At 47.8% G+C, this 27896-nt stretch overlaps 1 protein-coding gene across 1 annotated transcript; it reads right to left on the bottom strand.

Moving 5' to 3' along the window:
* Positions 1–64: 64 nt before the first annotated feature.
* On the bottom strand, positions 65–27606 carry PLIN2 (perilipin 2). The gene is made up of 9 exons (XM_081845343.1): positions 27450–27606; positions 24610–24666; positions 24330–24525; positions 22474–22556; positions 20765–21050; positions 19432–19616; positions 18115–18249; positions 15792–16082; positions 65–1534 (listed from the first exon to the last, which is right to left on the bottom strand). The coding sequence occupies exons 2-9, from the start codon at positions 24637–24639 to the stop codon at positions 1400–1402; spliced, it is 1341 nt and encodes a 446-aa protein (XP_081701469.1). The 5' UTR covers positions 24640–24666; positions 27450–27606; the 3' UTR covers positions 65–1399.
* Positions 27607–27896: the final 290 nt, after the last annotated feature.

Raw genomic sequence — 27896 nt, 5'->3', positions numbered from 1 at the left:
GAAAAAACCGCTAGACGAAGAGAATCGCGGAACGGATTCTTTTCGTCTTGCGAGGCACCACTGTACAAACCCTGCTAAAACAATTGTGGATTGTGCAGGAACATCGCTTCAGGGCTAGCTTTCTCCATCTCGTTCATAGTTTCTGCCCCATTTTTCACTACACATCTTTTCCTTTTTTGAACCCTGTCAGAAGTTTCCAAGTTTGCATCTCTTGAACCTGTGTTTGGCTCTGTTTTACTCTAGAGCAGTGGTGGCCAAACGTGGCCCTCCTGCTGTTTGGGGACTATAATTCCCATCACCCATGACCACTGGTCCTGTTAGCTAGGGATGATGGGAATTGTAGTCCAAAAACAGCTGAAGGGCCAAGTTTGGCCACCACTGCTCTAGAGTATTGTCCTGGTTAAACTCCAGATGTTCTGAAGCAGTGATGGCAAAACCTGCGACTCCCAACTCCCATCAGCCTCAACCAGCCTGGCATATAGAAAGGGATAATGGGAGATGTGGTCCAAAATATGGGAAAGGTACACAGGTTCCCCTACTGCAAAGCCTAATTCTTACTGTCCCTGGGCTGTACCACTTCTGGCTGCAAGTGGAGAGCTCACATGACTGCTCTTCCACAGAAAAACAAAATTAGGTATCAGGAAGGACAGTCTTAGTTCAATGTTTTTTGTGATGTGCTAAGATTTCAAGGTGCAAAGATTTGTTTTGTATGGAGGAGCGTTTGGTCTTTCTCCCATAGTCTAAAATGGTGCAACCCAGCCACAGGTTTATCACCTGACTGAGAACATGAGTTGCAATTTGCTGGAGCATCATAATCTTAGAAAAGCAAGGAGCACTGAGCTCATCCATTACATTTGAACTCAAAGGGCACCTGTTTAAACATTTCGTACGGAGTCATGCAGATACATCACAGCGAAACAGAAAGAGACGAGAAATGGTTGCATTTTTTTCTTCCTGGCAGGTAAAGATGTTGATAGAGAAACACAGAAGTATTTACAGAGGAACTGAAATTGAAATCGGCAAATCTTCTTTCAGACAGGATTCCGTGTCAAAGCAGCAGAGATGGGGTTTCAGATTCAACTGCTGTCCAAACTGTGATACAGACTTAAAATTGATATTGTTGACCAGTTGAATACATTTATCTGACACGGAGGACAAAAACAGTCCACTCCTCCATGCTAATAGGTTACGCTAATGTGCGTTCCATAAATTTTTTTCACAAGGTCAGAGTTTTCATCGATCTAAATGAAGCAAAAGTGATACAAACAATTCCGATACTCCCCAAGAGCTAAGTAACTCCACTCCAAAAAGGAGGAGGATAAGGTTAGGGGGGGAAATGGGTATGAACATATATTTATTCAATCAAAAGTATTAGTTTTTTGTTTTTTGTGCTCAGTGTTTATTCAGCTCTTTGGCCTGTGGTGATGGGACCATTTGCACGCGAATAATCTTGCTGCCCTTCTTCATCCAAAGCCAAGATATCTGGTATCTCATCCGATTCTGAAGACAAGTCTGTGATAGCAAAATCCGGAACCTGCAGAGGAAGAAACTCAAATAAATTTGAAGGCAACATTTTCAACATTTCCCAAAGCGTTAAGGGCCTAGGACTCAAACTGAGGAGGACAGGCCAGCAAAATTTCCTCCCATTTCAGTACTATATTGACAAAAACATAGTACTTCACATGTGAAATGAAATAATATTGTCTTATCATTTAAAAAGTTCACAAATAATTCATGTGGGGAAATGCCTCTTTCTCTGGTGTAGGTTTTATAGTGAGAAATAAAATGAGACCCAAAGATTTTAAACCAACCATTTATCCAAATTGTGTTATTTTAATGTAGGAAGCAGTGGTAGAAACTCAGTTATGTAAGCTAGGTGCCAATTGGCCCCTTCAACCAGAGTTACAGTCGCCAAAACAGAATGCCTAGTTGCCATTTTGGGGCTAGACAGCTTGAAAGTCTTATTTTTCAATATGACTTTCTGGTTCCTGAAATTCATGCTGATTGTGCAGATAAAATATAATAGAATTGTACAGGATGTGTTGCTGGTGTCTGAAAACATTCAAGATCCAAATATTGCCAATAGAAATCAAGCAAAACACAAGACCACTTTATGTACTCAATCACGGCTGCAAGAATACTCATCGCCAGAAGTTGGAAGTGTGAAACAACACCAACAATAATAGATTGGCAAACACTCATGATCGAGTATTTTCAACTAGCAAAGCTGACTGGAAAAGTCAGGGGAGCCCCGGATCAAAAAACATACAGAGAATGGAAATTATTCAAGGAGTATATAAGATTATATTGTAAAAACGATATTATCCTAGCAGAATTGAATGATACCTGTGTATAATAAACAAATGGAATAAACATCTTAGAGGAATATATAGAAAAATTCATAAAACTGTGCAATAAAATCAAGACAATATGAAAAGGCCAATGAAAACGATTGGAAGTTTTTCTCAGAAGTCTTTATTGGATAAGATATGATGCTGTATAAATGATTGGCTTTTCTAACTGTTTTTTTTTTGCTATTGTCAATTCTTTTTTTTTTTTGTCTTTCTTTTTTTGCTTTTCTTTTTTAACTCTTTTCTTTTTCATTTTCATGTTTAACTCCGTTGTAATGTATGATTGTATTTTAAATCAATAAAGGCAATATTTTTTAAAAAAAAGAAAAGAAAAAGAAAACATTCAAGATCCAAGGATTCCCAGGCAGGCACTTCCAGATGGGGGAGATGTCAGGCGCCATCGTGGAGCCCGGGCAGCTTCACTCGGTTGCAAGTGGCCCATAAGGTAAAGGGTAAAGGGACTCCTGACCATTAGGTCCAGTCATGGCCGACTCTGGGGTTGCGGCGCTCATCTCGCTTTATTGGCCGAGGGAGCCGGCGTACAGCTTCCAGGTCATGTGGCCAGCATGGCTAAGCCGCTTCCAGTGAACCAGAGCAGCGCACGGAAATGCCGTTTACCTTCCCGCCGGAGCGGTACCTATTTATCTACTTGCACTTTGACATGCTTTCGAACTGCTAGGTTGGCAGGAGCAGGGACCGAGCAACGGGAGCTCACCTCGTCGCGGGGATTCGAACCGCCGACCTCCTGATCAGCAAGTCCTAGGCTCTGTGGTTTAACCCACAGCGTCACCCGCGTCCCAAAGTGGCCCATAGCTAGGTGCAAAATGCGCCTGGCGAATTTTGAATGCTGATAGGAAGCTGTCCTATATCCTGTCAGACCACTGACCCATCCAGGTTTGAACTGACCACACTGACTGATGGTCGCTCTTCAGAGGTGCTATTCAGCTATGTTTTATTCAGAGCACGCTCACTGGAATTAATGAACACATGCTTTGCCCCACCCTCCAACCCTGGAAGCATTCACAAGAGAGCTGCTCCAGAGGAAGAAATGTGAGGGGGGAGAGACTTTCTGTTCCTCATCAGGCAATAGTGTTTCCACCTGCCTTGCCCAACCTAGCCTTTCCCGGACTATGACTTTGAGAACAGCAACAGCAGCAGCAGCTGGAAAGAGAGGAGTTCAGGGATATTTTTTAAAAAAAGTTTTATAAGTCGTGCTTCTTAGTTTCTCAATTTGATCTTTTTACATGGTTTTGTATGTTTTGTGGTGTTTTATGCACTGTGATTTGCTGTTACTTTTATTGATTATAGATTGGTAATTCTTTATTGTGGTTGAACTGTTTAATTATTATTTGCTGATGCTTAATTTTACTGCCTGCTTCTTGGGAGAAAAGCGATGACAAACCTAGACAGCATCTTAAAAAGCAGAGACATCACCTTACCGACAAAGGTCCGTATAGTTCAAGCTATGGTTTTCCCAGTAGTGATGTATGGAAGTGAGAGCTGGACCATAAAGAAGGCTGATCGCCGAAGAATCAATGCTTTTGAATTATGGTGCTGGAAGAGACTCTTGAGAGTCCCATGGACCGCAAGAAGATCAAACCTATCCATTCTTAAGGAAATCAGCCCTGAGTGCTCACTGGAAGGACAGATCCTGAAGCTGAGGCTCCAAGACTTTGGCCACCTCATGAGAAGAGAAGACTCCCTGGAAAAGACCCTGATGTTGGGACGAGATGGTTGGACAGTGTTCTCGAAGCTACCAGCATGAGTTTGACCAAACTGCAGGAGGCAGTGGAAGACAGGAGTGCCTGGCGTGGTCCATGGGGTCACAAAGAGTCGGACACGACTAAATGACTCAACAACAACAATTAGATTCTGATAGATTGTTGGAAGCTGCTTTGTTTGATATAAGTTGTTTATTTTAAAGTTATTGTGACTTTTAAATTGGATCAGATTGTTCCTATTAATGTTTGATGTTTTATTATGTTTTTATGTCTTGGAAGCCGCCTAGAGTGGCTTGGGCAACCCAGCCAGATGCGTGGTTTATAAATGAAATATTATTTTTCTCTGAGTCAGCCCCATTAATTTTAACAGGTCTACACTGTGTAAAACTCACTTGAATACCACTCTGGGATTTCAGACAGGAAGTCTTTCCCAGCAGCACTAAGATTTGAGAGTTTTTACCTGGGATATTCCGCATGCAAATCATGCACTCTAGTTATGGCTAGCAATTAAGGGCTCGACCCTCTTCTTCCTGTTGTGTGGGTTTGTCTGGGAATTGAACTCAAGGCCTTTGTCACTGAAAGCACGAGTCCTATCTCTAGACCAACAATCTGGCGAGAAATCTTTCCTTCCTCCCACAGCTTACATCCCTGCCGTATGTCTTCTCCTAAGCTGGTCTCTGATACCAGAAGTGAGATCCGGTATGTGCTAAACTGTAGTGTACTTGTGAATCAGTTTCCCTCAGCGCATACTTTAACCGACTGTCATAGTTTAGACCAGGTTCTCCTCCAAATCTCTGTTTCTAAAGCAACAGCATGACTACATGGCTTGATTTCATCTCTGAAACAGTTAGGGAAAGGACCCCTGGACGGTTAAGTCCAGTCAAATTTGACTATGGGGGGTGCAGCTCTCATCTCACTTTCAGGCTGAGGGAGACGGGGTTTGTCCACAGACAGCTTTCTAGGTCATGTGGCCAGCAAGACTAAACCACTTCTGGCACAATGGGACACCGTGACGGAAACCAGAGAAACACCATTTACCTTCCCGCTGCAGTGGTACCTATTTATTTACTTGCACTGGCGTGCTTTCGAACTGCTAGGTGGGCAGGAGCTGGGACAGAGCAACGGAAGCTCACCCCGTCACAAGGATTCGAACCGCCAGCCTTCCGATCGGCAAGCCCAAGAGGCTCAGTGGTTTACACCCGCAGGATAGTTAGGGTAAACTGACCAGAAATAATTCGATTCAGAATGAATTGGTTTCAAAGCAATTAAAGTCAATGGGCTCATTCAGGACTAAAGCGGCAATGCCTCTGTGTTCCCTTGGGAGTAAGCCCCACTGTAAATTAGTGGAACTTCAGAGTAAGCATAGGCAGGATCAGCTGCCTAGTATTATTTTAAGACTGTGGACACAAAAGTACTATGCTGACTATGTCTGCTGCTATGCTGGTCTCCCTGCTACCATTTGCTTTGAAGCTCTCAGAATAAGGCAGCAGGGAGTTTTCTGTCCTAGCCGTGCCGTACCTATTTCAGCAGCAGACTGGATTCAAGGTCAAGTTGCCTACTCTTCCGTAACCTGTTTTGAGCACCTTACGTAGATAAGGCTACAATCCTACACACACTTTCCAGGGCATAAGCACCACTGAACACAGCAAAAACTCCAAGTAGGAACATGAGGCTTCATCTTACACCAAGGGAGAAAAATCTAGTTCCATTTTGTCTACACAGGCGGGCAATTGTCCTACCTAGAGCTGCAGAGTGTTCAAAACTCAGGATATATACGCTAGGTTGCAGTCTCCAAAACGGAATGTCTAGTTGCTATTTGGGGGCAAGATAGGGTTAAAGACTTGTTTTTCAAAAGATGGGCTGACTGTGACTGATTCTCAGTTAAGCATCTGGCTAGTTCAAAGGACTACCTTGAGCCAAGTTAAGAGTTTTGAGAACTTAAAAGAAGAAAAGTCACTTGTCTCAGGAACAGTCCACATATATATTGGCCTATTCCGACCTCTTTTTCTTAATGGTTAAATGGGCCACTCATAATGTAGGGCTATTCTTCACAACTGTGAACAGGGCATTGGGGTGCGGGAAGCAAAGACAATCTGCAACAATTCACTATAACTTCATTCTCGGCTCCTGCTCAGGCTGCACAGATGATGCATTTTGGTTCCTGAAATTCATCCTGATTTTGCAGGATTCTGCGATTCTGACACCTTCATTTGGTTACAAGCGGCCAATAGCCACAGGTGCAAAATGTGCCTGGCAAATTTCGAACACTGGAGCTGCATGGCATTGAGTTTGTGACGTTCTGTTTGCAAAGAAGATCCTGTACAATTGAGCTATTGCCGTGAATAGGATTGTACTTATGTTTGTCTTGAATGCTTGTGGAACATATACATATGTACCAAGCAACTGCAAAATGCAAGTACAGTGGTACCTCGGGTTACACACGCTTCAGGTTACAGACTCCGCTAACCCAGAAATAGTACCTCAGGTTAAGAACTTTGCTTCGGGATGAGAACAGAAATCATGCAGCAGTGGCGCAGCAGCAGCGGGAGGCCCCATTAGCTAAAGTGGTGCTTCAGGTTAAGAACAGTTTCAGGTTAAGAACAGACCTCCAGAACGAATTAAGTACTTAACCCGAGGTACCACTGTACCCTGGTTCTGTTGCTATGTAACACACTATTCACCTGTGCAGAAAACTATTAATTATCTTCATGTCATTCTTTAAAGCAGGGGTAGAAAATGTGGGACTGTCCCAGGTTTTTGTGGGACTCATCAGCCCCAGTCAAATTGCATGTGAGCTTACTTTCCTTTGTATAAACCAAGCCCGAAGGAGGCCCCCAACCCATTCACAGGTCCTTGTATGATCAAAGGAAACAGTTGGTCCTGGCAATTATTAACCACTCTCAATTGCAGCCTGATAATTACCACCTGGGGATGCAGGTGGCGCTGTGGGTTAAACCACAGAGCCTAGGACTTGCTGATCAGAAGGTCAGCGGTTCAAATCCCCGCAATGGGGTGAGCTCCCATTGCTCGGTCCCTGCTCCTGCCAACCTAGCAGTTCGAAAGCACACCAGTTCAAGTAGATAAATAGGTACCGCTGCAGCAGGAAGGTAAACGGCTCTGATGGCCTGGGATTCCGATTCAGAGGCTGAACCAGAGGAATCCCAGCCTGCACAGGAGTCCCCGCCTCCAGAGCCGGCTGAACTGGGGCAGGGCCTGGATTCTGAAGCGCCTGCACCTGTGTTAGATCCTCAGGAGCAGGCACCAGGTGATTCCACTCTGGCTCCAGAGGTGGTTGAGGACTCAGTGCCTGCAGGTGAGTCTCCCCCTGGGCCCAGTAACCCTTTAGCCTCTCCTGAACTGCAGAGGCTCAGGGCAGAGAGGCGAAGGGAACTGGTTTCTCCCAGGAGGAGTGCTCGCCTTAAGGCCAAGAGAGGCGGGTCTCCTAGGGCCGGGACCGCCCCTGGCCTCAGAACAGATAAAGGCCAGTCGGCCCGGTCCCAAGTTGTGGGAGCAACGTCGTTGTTGAGTTCCTGTTCCTGCCCGGACCCAGACCTCACTCTCCAGTGCTCCTGTCCCCGCCCGGCTTCATGTTTCGGACCTCGCCCCGCTCCTTGTGGACTGATTCCAGGCTAGTGACCCAGGACCGGACTTTGACTACGCCTACGGTAACCTTCCCCCCGGGATCAGCACAGTTTGCTCCCACCTAACCTGCACTCCCCCTTCGTTGGGGTGCGTTCGGGAAGAGCCAGAAGCCATGGCCGATCAAGCAGCTGCGCTGGTGGCATTGGCCCAGGAGAACCAGGCCTTGACTCACACCGTGCAGCAGCTCAGCAATGCGGTTACAGCACTTCAGCAGCGGTTGGACGCCCTACTGGCTCCTGGGGCCGATGCCCCGGCTCCTGGCAAGTACCCAGTGGCTTTGCCAGAGAAATTTGATGGGGACCTGGCCAGCTACCCCATGTTCCTTGCCCAGGCCAAGTTGTATATTCAGGGGCGGGCCCGGAACTTCCCTGACGACCGCACCAAGGTGCATTTCTTGATTAGTTTGTTAAAGGACCAGGCGGCCAAGTGGGCGTTGCCGCTGCTCAGGCAAGACTCCCCCTTGCTGACAGACTATATGGGGTTTTGCAATCATTTGGAGGCCGCGTTCGGCAACCCCCAGAAGGGGAGTCAAGCCAACCGGGCAATCAGGCGGTTGAAACAGGGCAAGTCCACTGTGGCCGCATACACCACAGAATTCCGGCTGCTGGCACAGGACTTGACCTGGAATGACTCTGCTCTTCGGGACCAGTATCTCGAGGGGCTTTCAGACGAGATACTGGACCAGCTGGCCACAATGGAACGCCCCACCACGCTAGACACCCTCATTCAACGGAGTCTACAAATAGATGATCGGCTAGAGGACCGTCGTCAGGCCCGGGGCCGCTGGCACTTCCAGTTCTCGGCACCAGTTTCTACCAGCAGCTCCACGGCCACATCCGAGTCATCGGAGGAGCCTATGCAGCTTGGGGCAGTGCGGCCACGCCTCTCCCCTGCGGAGAATACGCGTCGGGAGGGGAATCTATGTCTCTATTGTGGCGGAAGCGGACACTATGCCCGGTCCTGTCCTGAGAAGCGCCAGCCACAGGGAAAACTGCCAACCCCAGTAGCTGATGGCCCTGGCTACCTGGGGTCTCAAACAGCGCAGAATGGGGCCGCACCAATTGAATTACAACACCTTATGGTTCCGGTACGTCTATACCCTCCAGGTGGGCCCTGGATTCTTACCCATGCTCTGGTGGATTCGGGGGCAACCCGCTCCTATATGGACGCTGCTTTTGCTGCCCATCATCGGGTGCCACTTCAGAACAAGCCAGAACCGGTACAGGTGGAGGCAATCGACGGACGGCTCCTGCGTTCAGGTGCCGTTACTCAGGAGACCCAGCCCCTGGTCCTGTGTCTCCAGCAGCACCGGGAGATGCGAACTTTGGACATTGCCTCCATGCCCCGGTTCCCCCTGGTGTTCGGGATGGACTGGCTGGAGGCTCACAATGTGCAGATTGACTGGGTCAAACAGACTATGCACTTCCCAGACCCAAGTTCTCATGCTCAGACTGAGATGCTAGCAGCTGCGCCCACTGAGGAGGCTGCATCAACGCTCCCCGCTGAGTACCAGGACTATCACGACGTGTTCGAGGAACGGGGGGCAGACCAGCTGCCGCCACATCGGTCTTTTGACTGCGGCATAGACCTCCAGCCCGGAGCGCCCCTACCTGTGAGTCGCTTATACTCTCTAACAGAGCCAGAGCGCGAGGCTTTGCAGGACGTCTTGCGCAAGAACCTGGAGCGTGGTTTCATTAGGCCTTCTACCTCGCCCACCGCTGTGCCAGTGCTCTTTGTTAAGAAGAAATGTGGGGAGCTTCGCCTTTGCCATGATTACCGGGCCTTGAACAAAATTACCATCCCAGACCGGTACCCCTTGCCCCTTATTCCAGAGTTGCTGGAGCGGGTGCAAGGGGCGCAGGTGTTCACCAAGCTAGACCTCCGGGGGGCCTACAATTTGATTCAGATCCGAGCCGGGGATGAGTGGAAGACAGCATTCGGGACCTGGTACGGGCAGTTCAAATACCTGGTTATGCCCTTCGGTTTGTGCAACGCGCCTGCTGTGTTCCAACGGTACATCAACCATGTGTTCCAGGACTTGCTAGACAAGTACGTGGTGGTGTACTTGGATGACATTCTGGTTTACTCCCGTGACCCGGCTCGCCACGAGGGTCATGTCTGGACCGTGCTGCAGCGCTTGCGCGAGCACCGTCTGTATGCAAAGCTCAGCCAAGTGCGAGTTCCATCAGCGGTCAGTGGACTTCCTTGGTCACCGACTCTCTCCATATGGGGTGCAGATGGATCCTGGGAAGGTGGCAGCGGTTCGAGAATGGGCGGCACCTCGGAACTGCAAGGACCTACAGCGATTCCTGGGGTTCGCCAACTATTACCGGACCTTCATTGCAGATTATGCTCATCGCACCACCCCGTTGACCCGGCTACTGCGCCCCAAGACACCATTTTCCTGGGACAAGGAGGCAGAGGAGGCGTTTCAGGGGTTGAAGGCCTGTTTCCAGAGAGCGCCAATCTTGCAACATCCTGATCCCTCTCGACCCTTTGTGGTAGAGACTGACGCCTCCAGTACGGCTCTTGGTGCCGTCTTGTCTCAGCAGTACGGACCTGAAGCGCCACTCTTACCCTGCGCCTTCTATTCCCGCCAGCTCCTTCCAGCGGAGCGTAACTATACCGTGTGGGAGCGGGAACTACTGGCCATCAAGGTGGCCTTTGAGGTTTGGCGCCACCATCTTGAGGGGGCACAACACCCGGTGGAGGTGAGAACCGACCACCGGAACCTGGAGTACCTCCAGACCACCCGCAAACTGAACCAAAGGCAGATCCGGTGGGCATTGTTCTTTTCCCGGTTCCAGTTCCGGATCCGCTACATCCCTAGCTCCCGAAACCAGAAGGTGGATGCCCTGTCCCGGAAACCTGAAGACAACGCAGACATGGTACAGCAAGCAGTACCCACCACAATCCTACCACCAGCTGCATTCCTGGCCACCCAGGAGGCTGAGCCACTGCAGGCTTAGGTGCTGGAACAGCACCGGGTCGACGCTTGGGCCCAGGAACGACTGGGAACTGGCCGAAGGCTCATGCCCTCAGTATCCAGGGCTGGTCTTGCATCAGGGTCTTCTGCTGCACCACGGTCGCCTATACATCCCGCCAGGGCCACTGCGGGCTGAGGTTCTCCGGATGACGCATGATGCCCCAGCCGCGGGACACTTTGAGCGGTATCGGACCACCCATCTGGTAAGCCATGAGTTTTGGTGGCCCCGCCTGAAGGCGGACGTGGCTTGCTACGTCGCTGGTTGTGATGTCTGCCGGCGGGCCAAGGGCCCTACCGGGCGACCCCCTGGCCTTCTTCAGCCGTTGCCGGTTCCACCACGTCCTTGGCACACGGTTTCTCTGGACTTTGTAGTGGAGCTACCCCCATCTCGTGGCTGCACCTGCCTTCTAGTTTTCTCCGACCATTTCACGAAGATGGTGCACTGTGCCCCCTGCCCATCCGTACCCTCAGCTAAGGAAACCGCTCAGCTGTACCTTCAGCATGTCTTCCGCCTGCATGGCCTACCTGAGCGTGTGGTGTCTGACCGGGGCATTCAGTTCACGTCCCGGTTTTGGCGAGCTTTGCACCAGGCCCTCGGAACAGAAGTCTGTCTCTCATCAGCCTACCACCCACAGACCGATGGCCAGACAGAACGGGTGAACGCGGTGCTGGAGCAGTGTCTCCGGTGTTACTGCAGCTACCAGCAGGATGACTGGGTCGACCACCTAGCATTGGCGGAGTTCGCTTACAACAACGCGGTGAATGCGTCCACCCAGCAGACCCCGTTCCAGGCCAGTTACGGTTTTCCTCCACGGCTGTTTCCGGATGTGCTGCCGGCATCCACGGTCCCTGCAGTGACAGAGTGGCTTCAGGAGCTCCAGTCCCAGCAACAGCTATTGATGGAGCAACTGTGCCAGGCCAAGGAGGCGTACAAGGTCCAGGCTGACCGCCACTGCCAGGTGGGGCTGGAACTCCACGTCAGTGACCTGGTATGGCTCTCCACTCGCCACCTCCACCCTTCTCGACCTTCGCGGAAGCTGGACGCCCGTTTCACCGGCCCGTTTCCTATCGTGAACCAGGTCTCGCCTGTGGCATTCTGTCTCCGGTTGCCCGCAACCCTGAAGATTCACCCAGTATTCCACAGGTCCCTTCTAAGTCCGGTGGCCCCACCCGACGAGTTCCACCCGAACCGTCCCCAACCGCAGCCAGTTTTGGTTCAGGGGGAGCCTGAGTATGAGGTGGAACGCATTCTGGACTCCCGATACCGCAAGGGAAAGCTGCAGTATCTCATCGACTGGAAGGGGTATGGACCAGAGGACCGTTCCTGGGAACCAGCGGCCAACGTTCACGCGCCTGCCTGCCTCCGAGAGTTCCATGCAGCATACCCCAGCAAGCCGGGTCCGGACCCTCGATTGAGGGGGGGGCCTGGGAGGGGGGATGGTGTGATGGCCTGGGATTCTGATTCAGAGGCTGAACCAGAGGAATCCCAGCCTGCACAGGAGTCCCCGCCTCCAGGGCCGGCTGAACTGGGGCAGGGCCTTGATTCTGAAGTGCCTGCACCTGTGCCGGATCCTCAGGAGCAGGCACCAGGTGATTCCACTCTGGCTCCAGAGGTGGTTGAGGACTCAGTGCCTGCAGGTGAGTCTCCCCCTGGGCCCAGTAACCCTTTAGCCTCTGCCCTGAACTGCAGAGGCTCAGGGCAGAGAGGCGAAGGGAACTGGTTTCTCCCAGGAGGAGTGCTCGCCTTAAGGCCAAGAGAGGCGGGTCTCCTAGGGGCCAGGACCACCCCTGGCCTCAGAACAGATAAAGGCCAGTCGGCCCGGTCCCAGGTTGTGGGAGCAACGTCGTTGTTGAGTTCCTGTTCCTGCCCGGACCCAGACCTGACTCTCCAGTGCTCCTGTCCCCGCCCGGCTTCCTGTTTCGGACCTCCTTGTGGACTGATTCCAGGCTAGTGACCCAGGACCGGACTTTGACTACGCCTACGGTAACCTTCCCCCCGGGATCAGCACAATGGCGTTTCTGTTCGCTGCTCTGGTTCGCCAGAAGCGGCTTAGTCATGCTGGCCAAATGACCCGGAAGCTGTACACTGGCTCCCTCGGCCAATAAAGCAAGATGAGTGCTGCAACCCCAGAGTCGTCCGCGACTGGACTTAACGGTCGGGGTCCTTTACCTTTACCTAATTGCCACCTGCCTGGATTTTAACTTGTCTGAATTAATTTTAAGATGTAATTAATTGATGTCTGTTTTTATGCTTATTGTGTTGTTTTTATGATGTTAGCTGCCCTGAGTCCAGCCTCGGCCAGGGAGGGCAGGATACAAATAAAAAATTATTATTATTAGAAGCACATGCAATTGGTTTTAATGCAGATGAACAATGCTTATGCAACACCAGAATTGTATAGAGGGAATATTCCACAGCCTGAAGGGAAGGAGAATATCCATGGGTGTGAGAGATCCCACAGCCTATCCATGATCTTTAAACCACAGATTAATTGCACAGCTAAAACCAGTCCATACATGAATTATTGCTTGTCCTTAGTAAGCCAAGGTGGTTATTATTATTATTCAAATTTGTTTACCACCCTTTACCCTCAGGTCTCAGGGCAGCTCATGACAAAAAATCACAATATAAAAAACACAAAATACATAATAAAAATAAAAGCAGTAACAACCCAATTATTCCTGCCCCCCGCACAACACATTTTACAAGTGCACTGTATGTCAATCAGCCAAAGGTCTGGTTAAAGAGGAAAGTTTTTGCCTGGTGCCTGAAGGTATATAATGAAGGCACCAGGCAAATCTCCCTGGGGAGAGCATTCCACAGATGGGGAGCCACTGCAGAGAAGGCCCCGTTCTCCTGTTGCCACCCTCCGAACCTCTCAAGGAGAAGGCACACAAAGGAGGGCCTCAGAAGATGATCTCAGGGTCTGGGTAGGTTCATATGGAGAGAGGCAGTCCTTGAGGTAGTCCTGAGTCTTTTAAGGCTTTATAGGTCAAAATCAGCACTTTGAATTGGGCTTGGAAACCAATTGGCAGCCAGGGTAGTTGGACTAGGATAAACAATTGGGGAGAAATTCAACACTCTGCTGTGTCGACTGCACCATCTGCACAAGCATTTCAGTTTGCCAGATGAAACAATCTCTCCTCTGCTCCCCTTGCATGCTATTCTGGGGGGCAGAGGGGCATAGGGGTTAGAGAGGAGGGGAAGCCCCATTGCACAAGCAGAAGTCCTTGAGCAGGGCTTCGGCTAACAGGACTAGTTAGGTGAATCCCAACCAGTGCAACAAAATGTTCACACTCTTTTGCCAACGCAACTAGACAACACCAACCAAAAACTGTGTTCAAAGAAACCAGCACAACAAAGCATGCATTATAGATCACATGGTGGTTGGCATGGTTCAATTTTAAAGCCAATTTTTTAAAGGGCACTTTTAGACTAGGGGAATTATTTGCATTGAATTGTGATTCGAGTGGGCCTGCTGCTTAATTCTACCCCAGCAACGTTGGCAGAACGCTTAAGTCCTCATCGGTGCTGATTCTACACAGGTGGAAGTCTCAGGGCATCCCGTGCGCTAAATGTTTTCCCTGCATGGACAAAACTATTAACATATTGACCTGTGTGCACTTTGTCACGTAACTGTTAGCGCAGCAGGATACCTGGACAGCAGAGCAAACTTATTTTTGTTTGAGTTTAAGCATCAAATGCAAGAACAAGCAGAGCAGGAGGAACCAGAAATATCTCCAGGTCATTCGCTGATGTTCTCAACAGTTTGTTGTGGTTCAGCTTCCTAGGACCTGTTGTAAAATCTGAAGGGCAGAATGTCTGTGCTACGAGAGACAGGTGGCATAGTATACATCATAACAGCCTACCGATTCAAGCCACAACCCACCGATTCAAGAGCCCCGACCCAGAAAAGCAAGCTACAAGCAAAAGCTGGGATGGTAGAAGCTTAAGAAACTGAAAGTATCCAGAGAGCTGGATGAGGAGTCGTAGGTAGGAAATAAATACAGCAGCAACACCTGGCCCATCTGTTTACATGTAATGCTTGGTGCTGATTCAGCAATTTGCATTCAACCTGTTTTAAACAGACCCACAGCTCAACGGTAATTGAGTCACAACGTTTGTTTCGCATCCTCAATACTCTTTACACAATCCAAGAGACACCAGACTCCGGCTGCTGAAGCATTTATTACTAAGCATACATGTGAAATTACAAGGCAAGGCACTACAAAAGGACAGGCTAAAAACACCCATGTACAAACAGCATGAATCTCATTTAGCGCACAGTGCTCAATAGTAGCTTAAGTGGAGTTACTGAGTAGTACAACGTCTCATATTTAGAAATGAAGGACGACATGAGCTGTCGCAACAGACAAGAAGTTACTCTGGCAAGTCTAGTCCAACTCCATGCAAGGAGTGGAAAAAGCTTATCAAGGCTTTTTTTTTTTTTTAGGTCCTAGAACAAATTGCTTTAAGGCAAATGGAAGGAATGATAAGTATACAAGGGTACAGTGTGCAGTTTTCAAATGAAAGCTGAATAAGAAAATGTAATTATGCTGCCAGAAGCTTTACAGATTTTCAATAAAGGGGTTTGCTTTTGCTATTTTTTTTTTTTTTTTTGCCCCTGCGTATATTAACAGAATAGCAGTAAGCTCCTTTTAAAGGCCACTTTAACTGAGAGGCAAGATGGAGCTTTGTAATATATAGGTAGCTAAACAAGGGTTTTCTCCAATGCAATCTGCTGAGGCTCAGAAGTCTTTTAAGGCACTTTGCATCTTTCACAACTTCGAACCCAAACACTGGGAACTCAACTCGGGAGCGCAGAAATCTTTTTTTGCTTTTTTTGTCAGAGAAAGCGCAGCAGGAATTAAATTTCTCCCCCCCCCTGCCCCCCAGCAGGTTACACTGCAGCTACCACAGCTCGGCCACCTTGTCAGTCAAGCTACGCGGCGTGTGTGTACGTTTTGTCACGCCGCCATTTATTCTGTGTTGCGTTCAGGCTGTTTGTCCTCCTGGCTGGTCTTTTTCTCCCCGTCACCTCTGTGCCCAGCATTCTCAGAGCCAGCCAATTGCGGGTAAAAGGGACCTACCAGCCAGTTGAGGGGCGTGTTGTTCACCAGGTAATCCATCACGTCGTCCAGCGATTCCTTCATTTTCTTCAGCTGCCCTTTGCTGGTGGTGATAAGGTTGTCGGACACTTCCTGGAAGGAAGACGCCGAGCGGAAGTTCCGGTAGACCTCGCCCGCCATCTCCCCCACGTGGTGAACCTGGCCTTGGATATTCTGGGGCAAACCCTGTATACTCGACACCAGGGTGACGCAGGTGGTTTGAAGCTGCTGGGTCAGGTTCCGTGCAATCGTTAGTGTGCGTGATTCAATGTACTGGAAACAAAAGCAAAACACAGAGACATTGGAAACGGGCTCCATGTTGTTCTGTTAGCTTAAAAAATAACCCCAATATTCAACAGCCACCACCCTAGACCATAGCTGTCAACTTTTCCCTTTTCTTGTGAGGAATCCTATTCGGAATAAGGGAATTTCCCTTTAAAAAAGGGAAAAGCTGACAGCTATGCCCTACACAACAACAACTTGAACTTCCAATGCGGGGGTACAGTCGCACCTTGGATCCCGAACGCCACAAACCCAGAAGTGAGTGTTCCGGTTTGCAAACGTTCTTTGGAATCCGAACGTCCGACGTGCCATCAGAACCCGCGATTCGGTTTCTGAACATTTTGTAAATCGAACGGGCTTCTGGAACGGATTCCGTTCAACTTCCAAGGTATGACTGAAGTATGGAACGAAGCTGGGACCTGTGCTCAAAATTCGGCAGGCACATTTGGCACCTGGCTATCGGCCACCCACGACCAAGTGAAGATGCCCGGGTGCCAAGATGGCGCCTGATGTCTCCACCATTTGGAGGTGCATACCTGGGGAACCATGGATCTTGGCTGTTTTCACAATGCATCCTGTATAATTCTGTTACATGTTCACTGCCCAATCAGAATGAATTTCAGGAACTGAAAAATAAGGCTTTCGAACCGCCTGGCCCCCAAAATGGCCACTAGGCATTCTGTTTTGGTGACTAGCCCTGATTTAAGGAGCCATTTGGCGCTTAAGCTTATATATCTGAGTTTCTAACACTGGCTGAGACACTGCCATAAGACCCAAATGAATGCTCATACGCACTGACCAATGTTTCTCCACACCCAAGGGATCCTATCTTTGGCTGGGACTTGCAACCTTATCAAACTCCTTGACCTGGAAAGCGAAAAGCATTTCTCTTTCCTGGCCTCCCACCAATAACAGATCTGTCAAGTGGTCCTTCAGTTATATCCTATTTGCCAGATAGCTTTACCCCCATGCTTGCTACAAAGATATTTGTAGGCGTGGGAAAGAATGTGCTGAGAGAAGCCACCTTACTCATTCACATCTTTTCCCTTTCCTTTACAAGCTTCCTGTATTTCCGCTGTGGCTAATACCCAGTAGTAGCAAGAGCTAAGTTTAAGCCTTCGCTTGAGTCCTGGACAGCAGCCTTATCACTGCTGTAATTATTTGGGTCAAAAGGTTAATACTCTTAACCTTGATAAAGAACTTTCAGCATGGCCAGCTGTAGACTGCTGCAGCAACTGGGCAAGGAAATTTTTTTGGTTGCAACCTTGCCCTTTATATCTGCAAATATATATATGATACTAATACAGTGGGAGGACAAAAAAATAGCCTTTCGATCAATGGATAGATGGCATTGCAACTCATGAATGGATCGCCTTCATACAAACATTATGTATGGACAAATTAAATGATATTTGGAGTGCATTTATCGGAACCATACCAACCCCTGAATCCGTGTATATTTGAGGGAAACTGTAAGATCAGTAATTTGCACATGTGTTATATAGTTCTGTGATCTTAATTATATTTTGCTGTCATAGTGTTGTTTTCCTCTACCTTTTAAAATGGTTATGTATTTTCTTTCCTTTTTTTTACAGTACTTTAACTCGTAATATTCTTCATAAAATTGAATACAATAAAAAACACAAATAGTTAAAACAAAAACAACCAAACAGCGAGCCCTCTTCCTGCAAACATATTTAAAAGGCTGCAGAATACCGTATTTTTTGCTCTATAAGACTCACTCACTTTTTGCCTCCTAAAAAGTAAGGGGAAGTGTGCGTGCATCTTATGGAGCGAATGCAGGCTGCACAGTTATCCCAGAAGCCAGAACAGCAAGAGGGATTGCTGTTTTCACTGCGCAGTGATCCCTCTTGATGTTCTGGCTTCTGGGATTCAGAATATTTTTTTCCCCTTGTTTTCCTCCTCCAAAAACTAGGTGCATCTTGTGGTCTGTTGCGTCTTATAGAGCGAAAAATACAGTATTAACCTGACGCATCTGCCCAATGCTCACTCAGCAACCTACCTCAGCACTGCGGGAGTCATCTTCCTCATTTTGGCCTGTGTTTTTCCTCCATTCCACCCAGGAATTATACAGCTTTTGTTGGGCATCTTGGAGTTTCTGGTTGGCACTATTCATATTCTTTCTGGCATATTCAATCTGGAATACAAAAGACTTGCACGTTCAACTTTTGGAAGTACTCTTCAACGGTGCAATCCTACACATGTCTGCTCAGGAGTAGCCACTGATTTCTTCGAATCTTTCTCCCAGGAAACTCAGATCGTTCTTGGGAGTGCTTTCGCAGCTAAAGCAATCTTTGTTCTGCCAACAGTTATCAAACAAGATTCAGGTAGGTAGCCGTGTTGGTCTGACGGCAGTCGAAATAAATAGATTAAAAAACTGTCCAGTAGCAAACTTAGTTGGTCTCTAAGGTGCTACTGGACAATTTTTTATTATTATTATTCATTCAGGTATCAAACATGTTTGTACAAGGTCGGCTCTGATATCTCCTTTAAAAACTCCACTGGGGATTGTTAAACCCTCCAACAAACCCTCTGAAAAAGAATTAGGAAGTTGGAATTTCACAGCGCTATATGGATCTCGTATTAATGAAAGATATCTACTTGGGCCCCAAAATGTAACTGTGTATTCTTGCCCAATAGAGCCTCTGTTTTCACCAATTCCTCTCCTTTGCTGCAGTTGCTGGCACACTACATATCATTTTGAAGAATTCTTTATTTGTTTAAATAAAGCCTAACATTTCCCCCTTCAGATTACCCTACCCTAAGGCTCCAATACTTTGGCCACCTTATGAGCAGAGAAGACTCCCTGGAAAAGACCCTGATGTTGGGAAAGATGGAGGGCACAAGGAGAAGGGGACGACAGAGGATGAGATGGTTGGACAGTGTTCTCGAAGCTACCAACATAAGTTTGACCAAACTGCGGGAGGCAGTGGAAGACAGGAGTGCCTGGTGTGCTCTGGTCCATGGGGTCACGAAGAGTCAGACACAATTAAACGACTAAACAACAAGAAGAGCCCATCAAATGCCACTACAGTGTTTTTTAGACCTATTGTTTCAACAATTTGATGTTAAGAAAATATTCTTATTGTGTCCATGGATGTATGAAGGCTGCCTAGTAAAACACTGAACTGTGTATTACCTTAATGCTAGCCTTGCAAACTTTAAAACTCGAGGCCAACTCACAAGTAAAGAACACAGGATTCAAATATTATTAAAAAGGTAGAGTGGACTACCATCCACTGATACATGCACTGTGAGTCCCAAAGGTTGACTGAAACCCTTTGCAAAGATCTGAAGTTAGAGCCCAGAACTCACTTACCAGATTGACAGTGGAGTTAAGTTGAGAGATTGTCTCTTGGCTTCTGAGCTTTGCATCTCGAACCTTGATTAAGGCCTGCTGGTAGGCACGGGATCGGACCTTTGACGACAAAGACCCTAATCTAACGTAGTAACTTGGCTTCTGAACTCCAACTTCAAATCCTTCCATTTTCGTAGCTTCTTTCTCTGCAGAATCAAAACAGCAAACCATTCCAACTTTAACCGCGGCAAGTTAACGCCATCAAGCTTGCAATTAGGAAAGCTAACAACCGCTTCCTATCTTTCTTGCTCGCTTCTTGAGAGTCTGTTGCCTTAGCCAAGAGAGACAAATTCTCCCAAGGCAACTTTGCAAGGTGTTTTTGGTCTGATGGTGAAACATTCAAGGTAAGAGAGCTGGCGACTTTCCCAGGGAAGAGCTTTGAATGTGAAGCCTTAAGATCTTAAGACATGTTACAAAGTTTGCAGTCGTAAACCAACCGCATGGTCAAATGATCAAGTGGCCCAGTTCTACCCACAAACTATGTTTTCCTTGTTCTTGAAAAATACCGTATTTTCTGCTCTATAAGACTCACTTTTTCCCTCCTAAAAAGTAAGGGGAAATGTGTCTTATGGAGCGAATGCAGGCTGTGCAGCTAACCCAGAAGCCAGAACAGTGAGAGGGATCGCTGCTTTCGCTGCGCAGTGATCCCTCTTGCTGTTCTGGCTTCTGGGATTCAGAATATTTTTTTCTTGTTTTCCTCCTCCAAAAACTAGGTGCGTCTTATGGTCTGGTGCGTCTTGTAGAGCGAAAAATACAGTAATACACGACAGCATCACATTTCATTGGCTTCATAACCAATGAACTTCGGCAAGTGTATTTCCCCCTCGTTTCTATTTACGAAAAATAGCACAATCTTCATAACAAGGTATGTAACCTGGTGGACTGGACCTTCTAGGACAGGGGTCAGCAAACTTTTTCAGCAGGGTCTACTGTCCCTCAGAGTTTGTGGGGGGCCAGACTATATTGGGGGGGGGGGAGAATTGAACGAATTCCTATGCCCCACAAATAACCCAGAGATGCATTTTAAATAAAAGGACACATTCTACTCATGTAAAAACACACTGTCTGTGGGCCGGATTTAGAAGACGATTGGGCCGGATCCGACCCCCGGGCCTTAGTTTGCCTACCCATGTTCTAGGACAGCCTTTCTCAACCTGTGGGTCCCCAGATGTTGTTGAACTACAACTCCCATCACCCCTAGCTAGCAAGGCCAGAGCTCAGGGATGATGGGAGTTGTAGCCCAACAACATTTGGGGACCCACAGGTTGAGAACCACTGTTCTAGGAGAACTTACCTAGTTCTTCTTCCGTCAGTGGGAGATACTGGTCTACAAGGGTCTCTGATCTGCTGAGTGCAGTGTCCACCCCACTGGTCACCAGACGCAGCACCCGGCTTCCCAGAACCGTGTTGATGCTGCCACTGACCACTGACCGGGTCAACTCCACACTGTCTTGGACGGCTCCTTTTGTCTTGTCAACAACTCCATTAATGGTTTGTGCAACAGTATCCTTGGCACCAGTCACGGTAGTTGCGACGACATCCCTCGCACCAACAACCACATCCATTGCATTAGCGACAACCTAGAAAAAGTGGTTGCAGATTCTTCACTGCTAGCTGAATGCAAGACGCAAGGAGTGGCACAACTCATTCAGTATAAAGCACATGGGCCCAGTGTGCCCATCACATTAAGCTTGAGTTTAAAAATACGGTTTTATTACGAACGAGCGGCGTGCTGGCACACTCTCGCAAGTTCCTCATGAGTTTCCATAGCCCCCCACCAAGCATAAAACAAGACAGAATCTTGCCCATTACATAACCTGATGGTTTCCCAAAAAAACAAGATCAGTAAGCCAATAAAAAAGCTTGCTTCCTGCTTGCTGTTTTTTTTTTTGGGGGGGGAGAACAAACATAAACCTGAGTTTTGACAATGCAACCAGCTTAGATTCTGGATCGCTTTGTGTACGCCACGCAGACTTTGGAGGAATGTGTCCTCAATGCCTAGAGTCTTCAAAGGAGCTGTAACACTGGGCTTTTACTTGACAAAACAGAATTCCACATGGGGGAGGACCTCCTTCGTGCGTCTCCTCCTCGAGAGGTCTGGAGGGTGGCAACACAAGAGTGGGGCCTTCTCTGTAGTGGCTCCCTGTCTGTGAAACGCTCTCTCCCAGGGAAGTTTGCCTTCATGACACACCTTCATGGTGCCTTCATGACACACCTTTAAGTGCCAGGCGAAAATGTTCCTTTTTAACCAGGCCTTTGGTTGATTTGATTGACACCTTATGCCCTTTTAAAATGTTTGGTTTTTTTTTTTTTGCACAGGGGTGGTGATTATTATTTTTGTTTTGATGATATATTTTGTGGTTTTATATTTTAGTTTTGTTCTGTGAACCGCCCTGATACCTCCAGGTATAGGGCGGTATATAAATTCAATAAATAAGTAATAAGTAATAATATTGGTAGTCCCAGGGTTGTAGCGAGGAGAGGGCCGGGGACAGCATAGCCCCAGGCACATGATTTGGAGGGGCAAGCAGAGCAGTGCCCCGGGCGCCAGCAAAGGATGCAACACCACTGGTCAGTCCTACTCTATAGACCCACTAAAATTAATGGCAATGACTAACTTAATTCCCTTCATATCAGTGATTCTACTCTAAGTAGTACTAGCACTGGATACCACCCTAAGTGTCCAGTGAGCAGCCTATAGGTATGTGAGACCTTTTCCTTCAAAGAAGTGAATTAGAAAGCCCTGCAGGAGAGGGCTTTGAACTCAACAGATACCTAAAGCAGGGGACTTTTGCGTTCGTAGATTAAACACTGGGCAGGTATCCCAAGTAAGTCATACCATCCTGCGTACCTCGGGGCTACTTCATTTGTTTCCTGCTCTGAAGTCCCCCCCTCCCCACTGCCCCCAGCTATAGTTGGCACCTTTTTCCCAGTTCATGTGTAACTCTGCTTCGAACCAACGAAAGAGAAAAAGCCACATTAAAATCCTTCTAAATAGTTTACCTTATCAGTTGGTTGATAAAGTATTGGCAGCCTCTCCTCGACTTTGTCAAGTCCTATGCAAGCGTAGCTGTTGGCAACTGCAACTGGAAACATTAAAGGACCGTTAGGCCAGCTTTTGCAATTTTAAGAAGTTAATCAGAAGCTGTTTATTTCTTTGAACTGCTGGGAAACAGGAAGCATTCTGGTGTATCACGTTAAGGACGAAGTTCATAATGAATGACTCATTAGCAAGTTCAGAGCTCCTTCAGAAAGCAATAAAAGAGGGTCGCCTGGCCCTCTGCCACTTCGCAATAATAGGTTTCCACAAACAAGCTGACACACTCAAGCACGGGAGTGCAAAACACAAAGTGCCAAGTTTCTAAACTGTGAGACATTGAGAAAGTAGGCGAAAGGGGAAGATGAGACAGAACTTAGAAGTGGGTGAAGGGTGAGAAACTGGAGCCAGGAGGATTTTTTTGACTCATTGTGCATCTTACAAGTCACAATCTTATTTGACTTCGCACCCAATTCATCCAGAAAGTTTCTTTATAGCCACAGCAGCCCATAAATGTTATGCAAAGGTATTAGTAGCCTCGCAATGAGCTGTTATTTAAGGCAGGCCTTTACAGTTCTTTGCAGGGAGTGTGCTTCCACTAAGCCAAACAAAATACTCTGCCCGTGGTAAAAACATTTTAGGCATTCTACAAAAGCAACGGGGCTTCTGAGCAGAGCATTTTGCAAGCTGACAACTGAATATGTCACTGGGCTGCAATTTCCATCATCCTTGACCATTGGAGAAATTAAGCAGCACCCAAGTAGTTGAATAACCATCCTGAGATCAGTGTTAGAAGCTGAGATATGAAAGCTAGGAGCTAAATGGTACCTTAAAGTTAGGATATGGGCACAAGAATGTCTAGGTGCGCTTTTTTATAACAAGAATACAAAGCTGAAAATGAATGAACTGCAGCTAAAATATTATGTTCATTTTTCACATGGTCCAGTCCTTCCCCTGCCAACTCCCTAATGTTCTTAAGAGGGTCTCTTCTCCAGTCTTCAGAGAGTAGCTAGAAGTGGGGAGGCAGAAAGAGGTCCTCCTTTCCTTCCGCTCTGCAGTTTTAATCTGATAATTTAGGCACAGTACAGTGGTACCTCTAGTTCTGAACTTAATTTGTTCCACAGGTCCGTTCTTAACCTGAAACTGTTTTTAACTAGAGGCATGCTTTCGCTAATGGGGCCTCTTACTGCCGCTGCAACGCCGGCACACGATTTCCGTTCTCATCCTGGGGCAAAGTTCTCAACTCGAGGTAACCCTTCCAAGTTAGCTGAGTTTGTAACCTGAAGCATTTGTAACCTGAGGCGTTTCTAACTTGAGGTACCATTGTACTGCGCCCAGAGCTCAGAAATGGCTCACGCTAATGAAATTCCCTGTTGCAAAATGCACCAAGAAAAATGGGAGTTTCGAACACTGCGTGAGATTATTATACTCGGTGGCCGTGTTCAAAATTCGCCTGATGCCAGGCTCATTTGGCACCTGGCTATTGGTCCCTTGCAACCACCTGAAGGTGCCTGGGAGCCAGGATGGAGCCCTGACAGCTCCACCATTTGGAGGTGTATGCCTGAGGATCACTGGATCCTGCCTGTTCCCAACGCACTACACTAGAGGGATCACAGATGACTTTGGACCTTACCATGCTGTCTACACATCTGAATGTGCAGCCTACGAAACGACAGCCATTTCCAAACAAATGCCAACTTGCATGCCCAGACTGCCATTTCTGCTTGGGAACCTGTTTATTGTTGCTAATAAACCTGGTCTTTTTTTCCCCCTCTGGAAGAATTTTGCAAGCTGAAAAGTGTTTCCAAGAGCTGCGGCTTACTTTGTGGCTCTAGCTTTTGGATGATAGGCAGAGCGCCAGTCATGGCTACTGCAGTAATGGTCTTTACGCCCTTCTCCGCCATCTCGCATACAGACTTCAGGTAGGGATGGTTGTCCTTCGTGGTGACGTAAGCTGAGGAGACCATGTCATAGGTGGAGCTCACCAGGGGAAGGTTGGCAACCCTGGCGACCACATTCTGTGTATGCAGAAGACAGGACAGTTAGCCCACATTTCTTCGGGAATAAATCGTCAGGGACATTTTTGGTGCGTGCAAACATACCTGCTGTGAATCAGTCCTCTCTTCCGCCATGTTTGGGCCTTGAATGCTTTATAGAGTCTGGGGGAGGGGATAGAAAGCACAAGTTAAATGCAAGGCTTGAAACAAAACCTAATCTTTTGACAGGTTGCAGCCGCTAAGATATGCTCAGCTTGTTCCACTATTAAAATGCTTTCCATTTATGCAATACGGAAGGTTGAAACTTCAAATCTGAAATTATTTTCTTTCCGGACAAATATGACTAGCCAATAAAATTTGTGGGCAATATCCAGTGAGTCATACTCATGAGCAGACCTGCTAAAATCAATAGGCTTAAGTAACTTGATGTACTAAGTATCAGTTTCAATGGGAGTATTCAAAGCATGACTATTTTGGATATCTCCTGTTATTTCTAAATTATAATTCACTAGTTAATTCAGTAATGCTTGCATAACTTGAACTGAGCAGAGACATGTTCTGGGTTGCTTTGACAAAGCCAATTTGTATATAACCTTGGGAACACTTGGCTTTTCTTGTGTTCAAAAATTTGCCTCACTTTCCAAGCCAAAACGTAGTAACAAGAAGTTAGGTTAGGGAAATAAAAGTTTAAATTGGGATTTGAAAATTGAAGCCGAGCATTGTATTCTAGTATTCTTTACTAAGTTACTAAACAAACAACGGTGCCTTCAGAGTAGACATTAAACCAGAGCTTTCCAGACTGTGTGTGTCATGACATGTTAGTGCTTCCGCTGCAATGTGTCGGTGTGTGGAAAGGGGGTTCATTTAACCTCCGGTTTGCTACTAAAACTGAATTACTGTGCCGCAAAATGATGCATGTCTAAAAAGTGTGCTGCCAACATAGAGAGTTTGGAAAGTCTGCATCAAACTCTGGTTACAAGAATGAGTGAAGAAAAGCCAAGCTGAATCCACAGTTACCAAATGTGGGACCACTGTCAAAGTTGTGTTAAATGGAACAAGGGAGACTGTTTGTTCCTTCTGTAGCAATAAAGTGCCTAACGCGTTGCAAATGCCCCTTCTTCCGCTGCTGGTTGTGAGACTCTCCCTCTGCAAACAGAACTGCCATCTGTATTATGAAACCACATCATTCGTCTATTAAGGACAGAATTGCTTTGGAATATTCCTCTCGCTCAGCCATCCTTGAGTTCATGCCCTCCAGATATTTTGACCGTGACTCTTATCATCCCATGATTATGAGCTATGGCTGGTGCAGGCTGTGGTCAAAGCCAAACAGGATTCAGAAATCTGTTCTTGGCTGAGGACACATTGTACATTTAAAGCCCATTCCCCCCCTCCCAGAAAGGAATCCTTTGAACTATAAGGGTGCCAGAAACACAGGCATAAACTACAGTTCTAGGAGGGGGGGTTGAATGGGTGTGTTTGAAACATTTGTGTATGCACTATTAAAGAGTTTCTGTAACACAGAAATGACAGGATGTGTTTCCATTTCAGTTCTCGTGAAACTTTATCCTGCTGCAGAAATGATTATAAAGCAATTTAAAAACAAAAAACCTTAATGCCTCCCTTAAGTTGATCAAGATCAGGCAGGATTGCTTTTCATACGAAAGGTAACAAAAGGGAAAGAGCACACCATGCTAGGGGGATTCAAGCTTCTCATTTTAAGTCTCAGTGCAATACTTGAAGGACCACCAAGCACTCAAAACCCAGTTTTTTTTAAAGATATAGGACAGTACAGGTGATGCATTGGTTAAACAGTCATTACAGAGACGATGAGTTCCAAAGAAAACCAGGGAGCTTTTTCAAATTAAAAAATGCTCACTCACCCTCAAGAGTGGTTTTGTATCCCAACTACGATATTTCACGCAGTGTAAATAAAAGCAACCCAACTAAACCTCTCCTACAGAGAACCCTGTGAAACAGCCGCAAATTTTGCCTATCGGCCCCTTCAAGTATGGGATAATTTAGAGGCTTTGAGGCAGCTTTGAACGCAGCTTTTAGCAGAGAGGGAGAGAAAACAATCAGGCTTGGTCTCCTCCAAACAATGGGACCAAACCTATTTAAGCAGCAGATTCTATCTCTGTTCTGTTTGCTTTACGTTGCATTGTATTTATCACACAGCTCTGTTCCCGATTGTCCTTTGCCCCCACCTACATTGCCAAGATGATGACCTATCCGACAGAAATGTTTCCCACCCAATTATGGCTCCAGTTCAGTGACAGCACAGCATCCGCCAGCAAGAAGTGAAAGTACATTTATAGACCTCCCCAAGCAAGGAGGTCGTTTGGGGAGCGCCTGCATTTCGTTGCTGCCCTCCCGAAGAGCCTCTCCACTCACTCCTGCATCCTCAAGAGAGATCTTTCCTCACGGGAAAAAGGGGTTTAAGAAGATGCCCTGCAGTCCCGCCCCCCTCGGGCACCTGCACTTACCTGGGAGTAAGCCCCAACCAACTCGTGTGTGTGTGTCTTACCTCGGAGTAAGCATACACAGGGTCTGCCCTGCCTGCCTGCGGCCCCTGCGCATCATTCCCGGGGCTTTCAAGAAGACAGACGGAAGATGGAGAGGAAGGAAGACGCCAAGGAAGAAAGCGCAAAGGCACACCTACCCACCCGCTCGCCGAGGTGGCTCAGCGTGGGTGGGACACTTTGCTCTTAGGGTCGTGGGTTCGAGACCCGCGTCGGGCGAGAGAGCCCGGGGTTGGACCGGATGACCCCTCGAGGTCCCTTTGCAAAGCGAGGATGCGCGCAGACCCGCTTGCTCCTTTGCGCCCTGGGCTCCCGCAGCCTCTCCAGGCGCGTCCGCGTCCCCCATCATCAACATCATCCTCACCCCCAATTGCAAAGACGCGCAGGTTAGGCTCCTCTCGGCCAAGGGCAAAGGCGACTCACCTGTCAGAGGAGAGCGAGCGGCTGCCTCGTGTGCGTCAAGCGCGCCCAGCTGGTCCTCTCGCCCCGTCGGCTCCGCAGCCGCGCCCCTGCCTCGCCGGCAATTTATCCGGGCGGAGAGAGAGGGGGGGCCCCCGTCGGGCAGCCTCCTCCTCCTCCTCCTCTCGCGAGACGCCAGGCAACTGCAAATCCGGGCAGCTTCCTCCAAGCGCGCACACGATGCGCGCACGGCTCCGAAGAGAGGAGGGGCGCGGAGGAGGAAACAGGCGGATCCTGCCTCTCGGGGCCGCGCCCTTTTGGCTCCTCCTTGCGCAGCGGAAAGAAACCGAGGAGAGAAAGGAGGACGAGGGTTGCCATGTGTCCTCTTTTCCCAGGACGCACCCTCTTTTTTTCCGAGGGATGAAATGGAAGACAAAGCGCATCTGTTTGCTTTGAATGGCCGACGCAGCG

Source organism: Podarcis erhardii (assembly GCF_964252035.2).
Source record: "Podarcis erhardii genome assembly, chromosome: 17".
NCBI classification, from domain to species: Eukaryota; Metazoa; Chordata; class Lepidosauria; order Squamata; family Lacertidae; genus Podarcis; species Podarcis erhardii.
The sequence above is the reverse complement of the archived record's forward strand: the minus strand, read 5'-3'. Positions and strand labels throughout refer to the sequence as shown.

Bases quoted from the DNA above. Each gene is read 5' to 3' on its own strand.
- PLIN2 (XM_081845343.1), bottom strand. From the start codon at position 24,639: ATGGCGGAAGAGAGGACTGATTCACAGCAG. The intron at 24,526-24,609 runs GTATGTTTGCAC...CTGCATACACAG, and splicing joins AGAGGACTGATTCACAGCAG to AATGTGGTCGCCAGGGTTGC. The intron at 16,083-18,114 runs GTAGGTTGCTGA...TTTTGTTTCCAG, and splicing joins ATGACTCCCGCAGTGCTGAG to TACATTGAATCACGCACACT.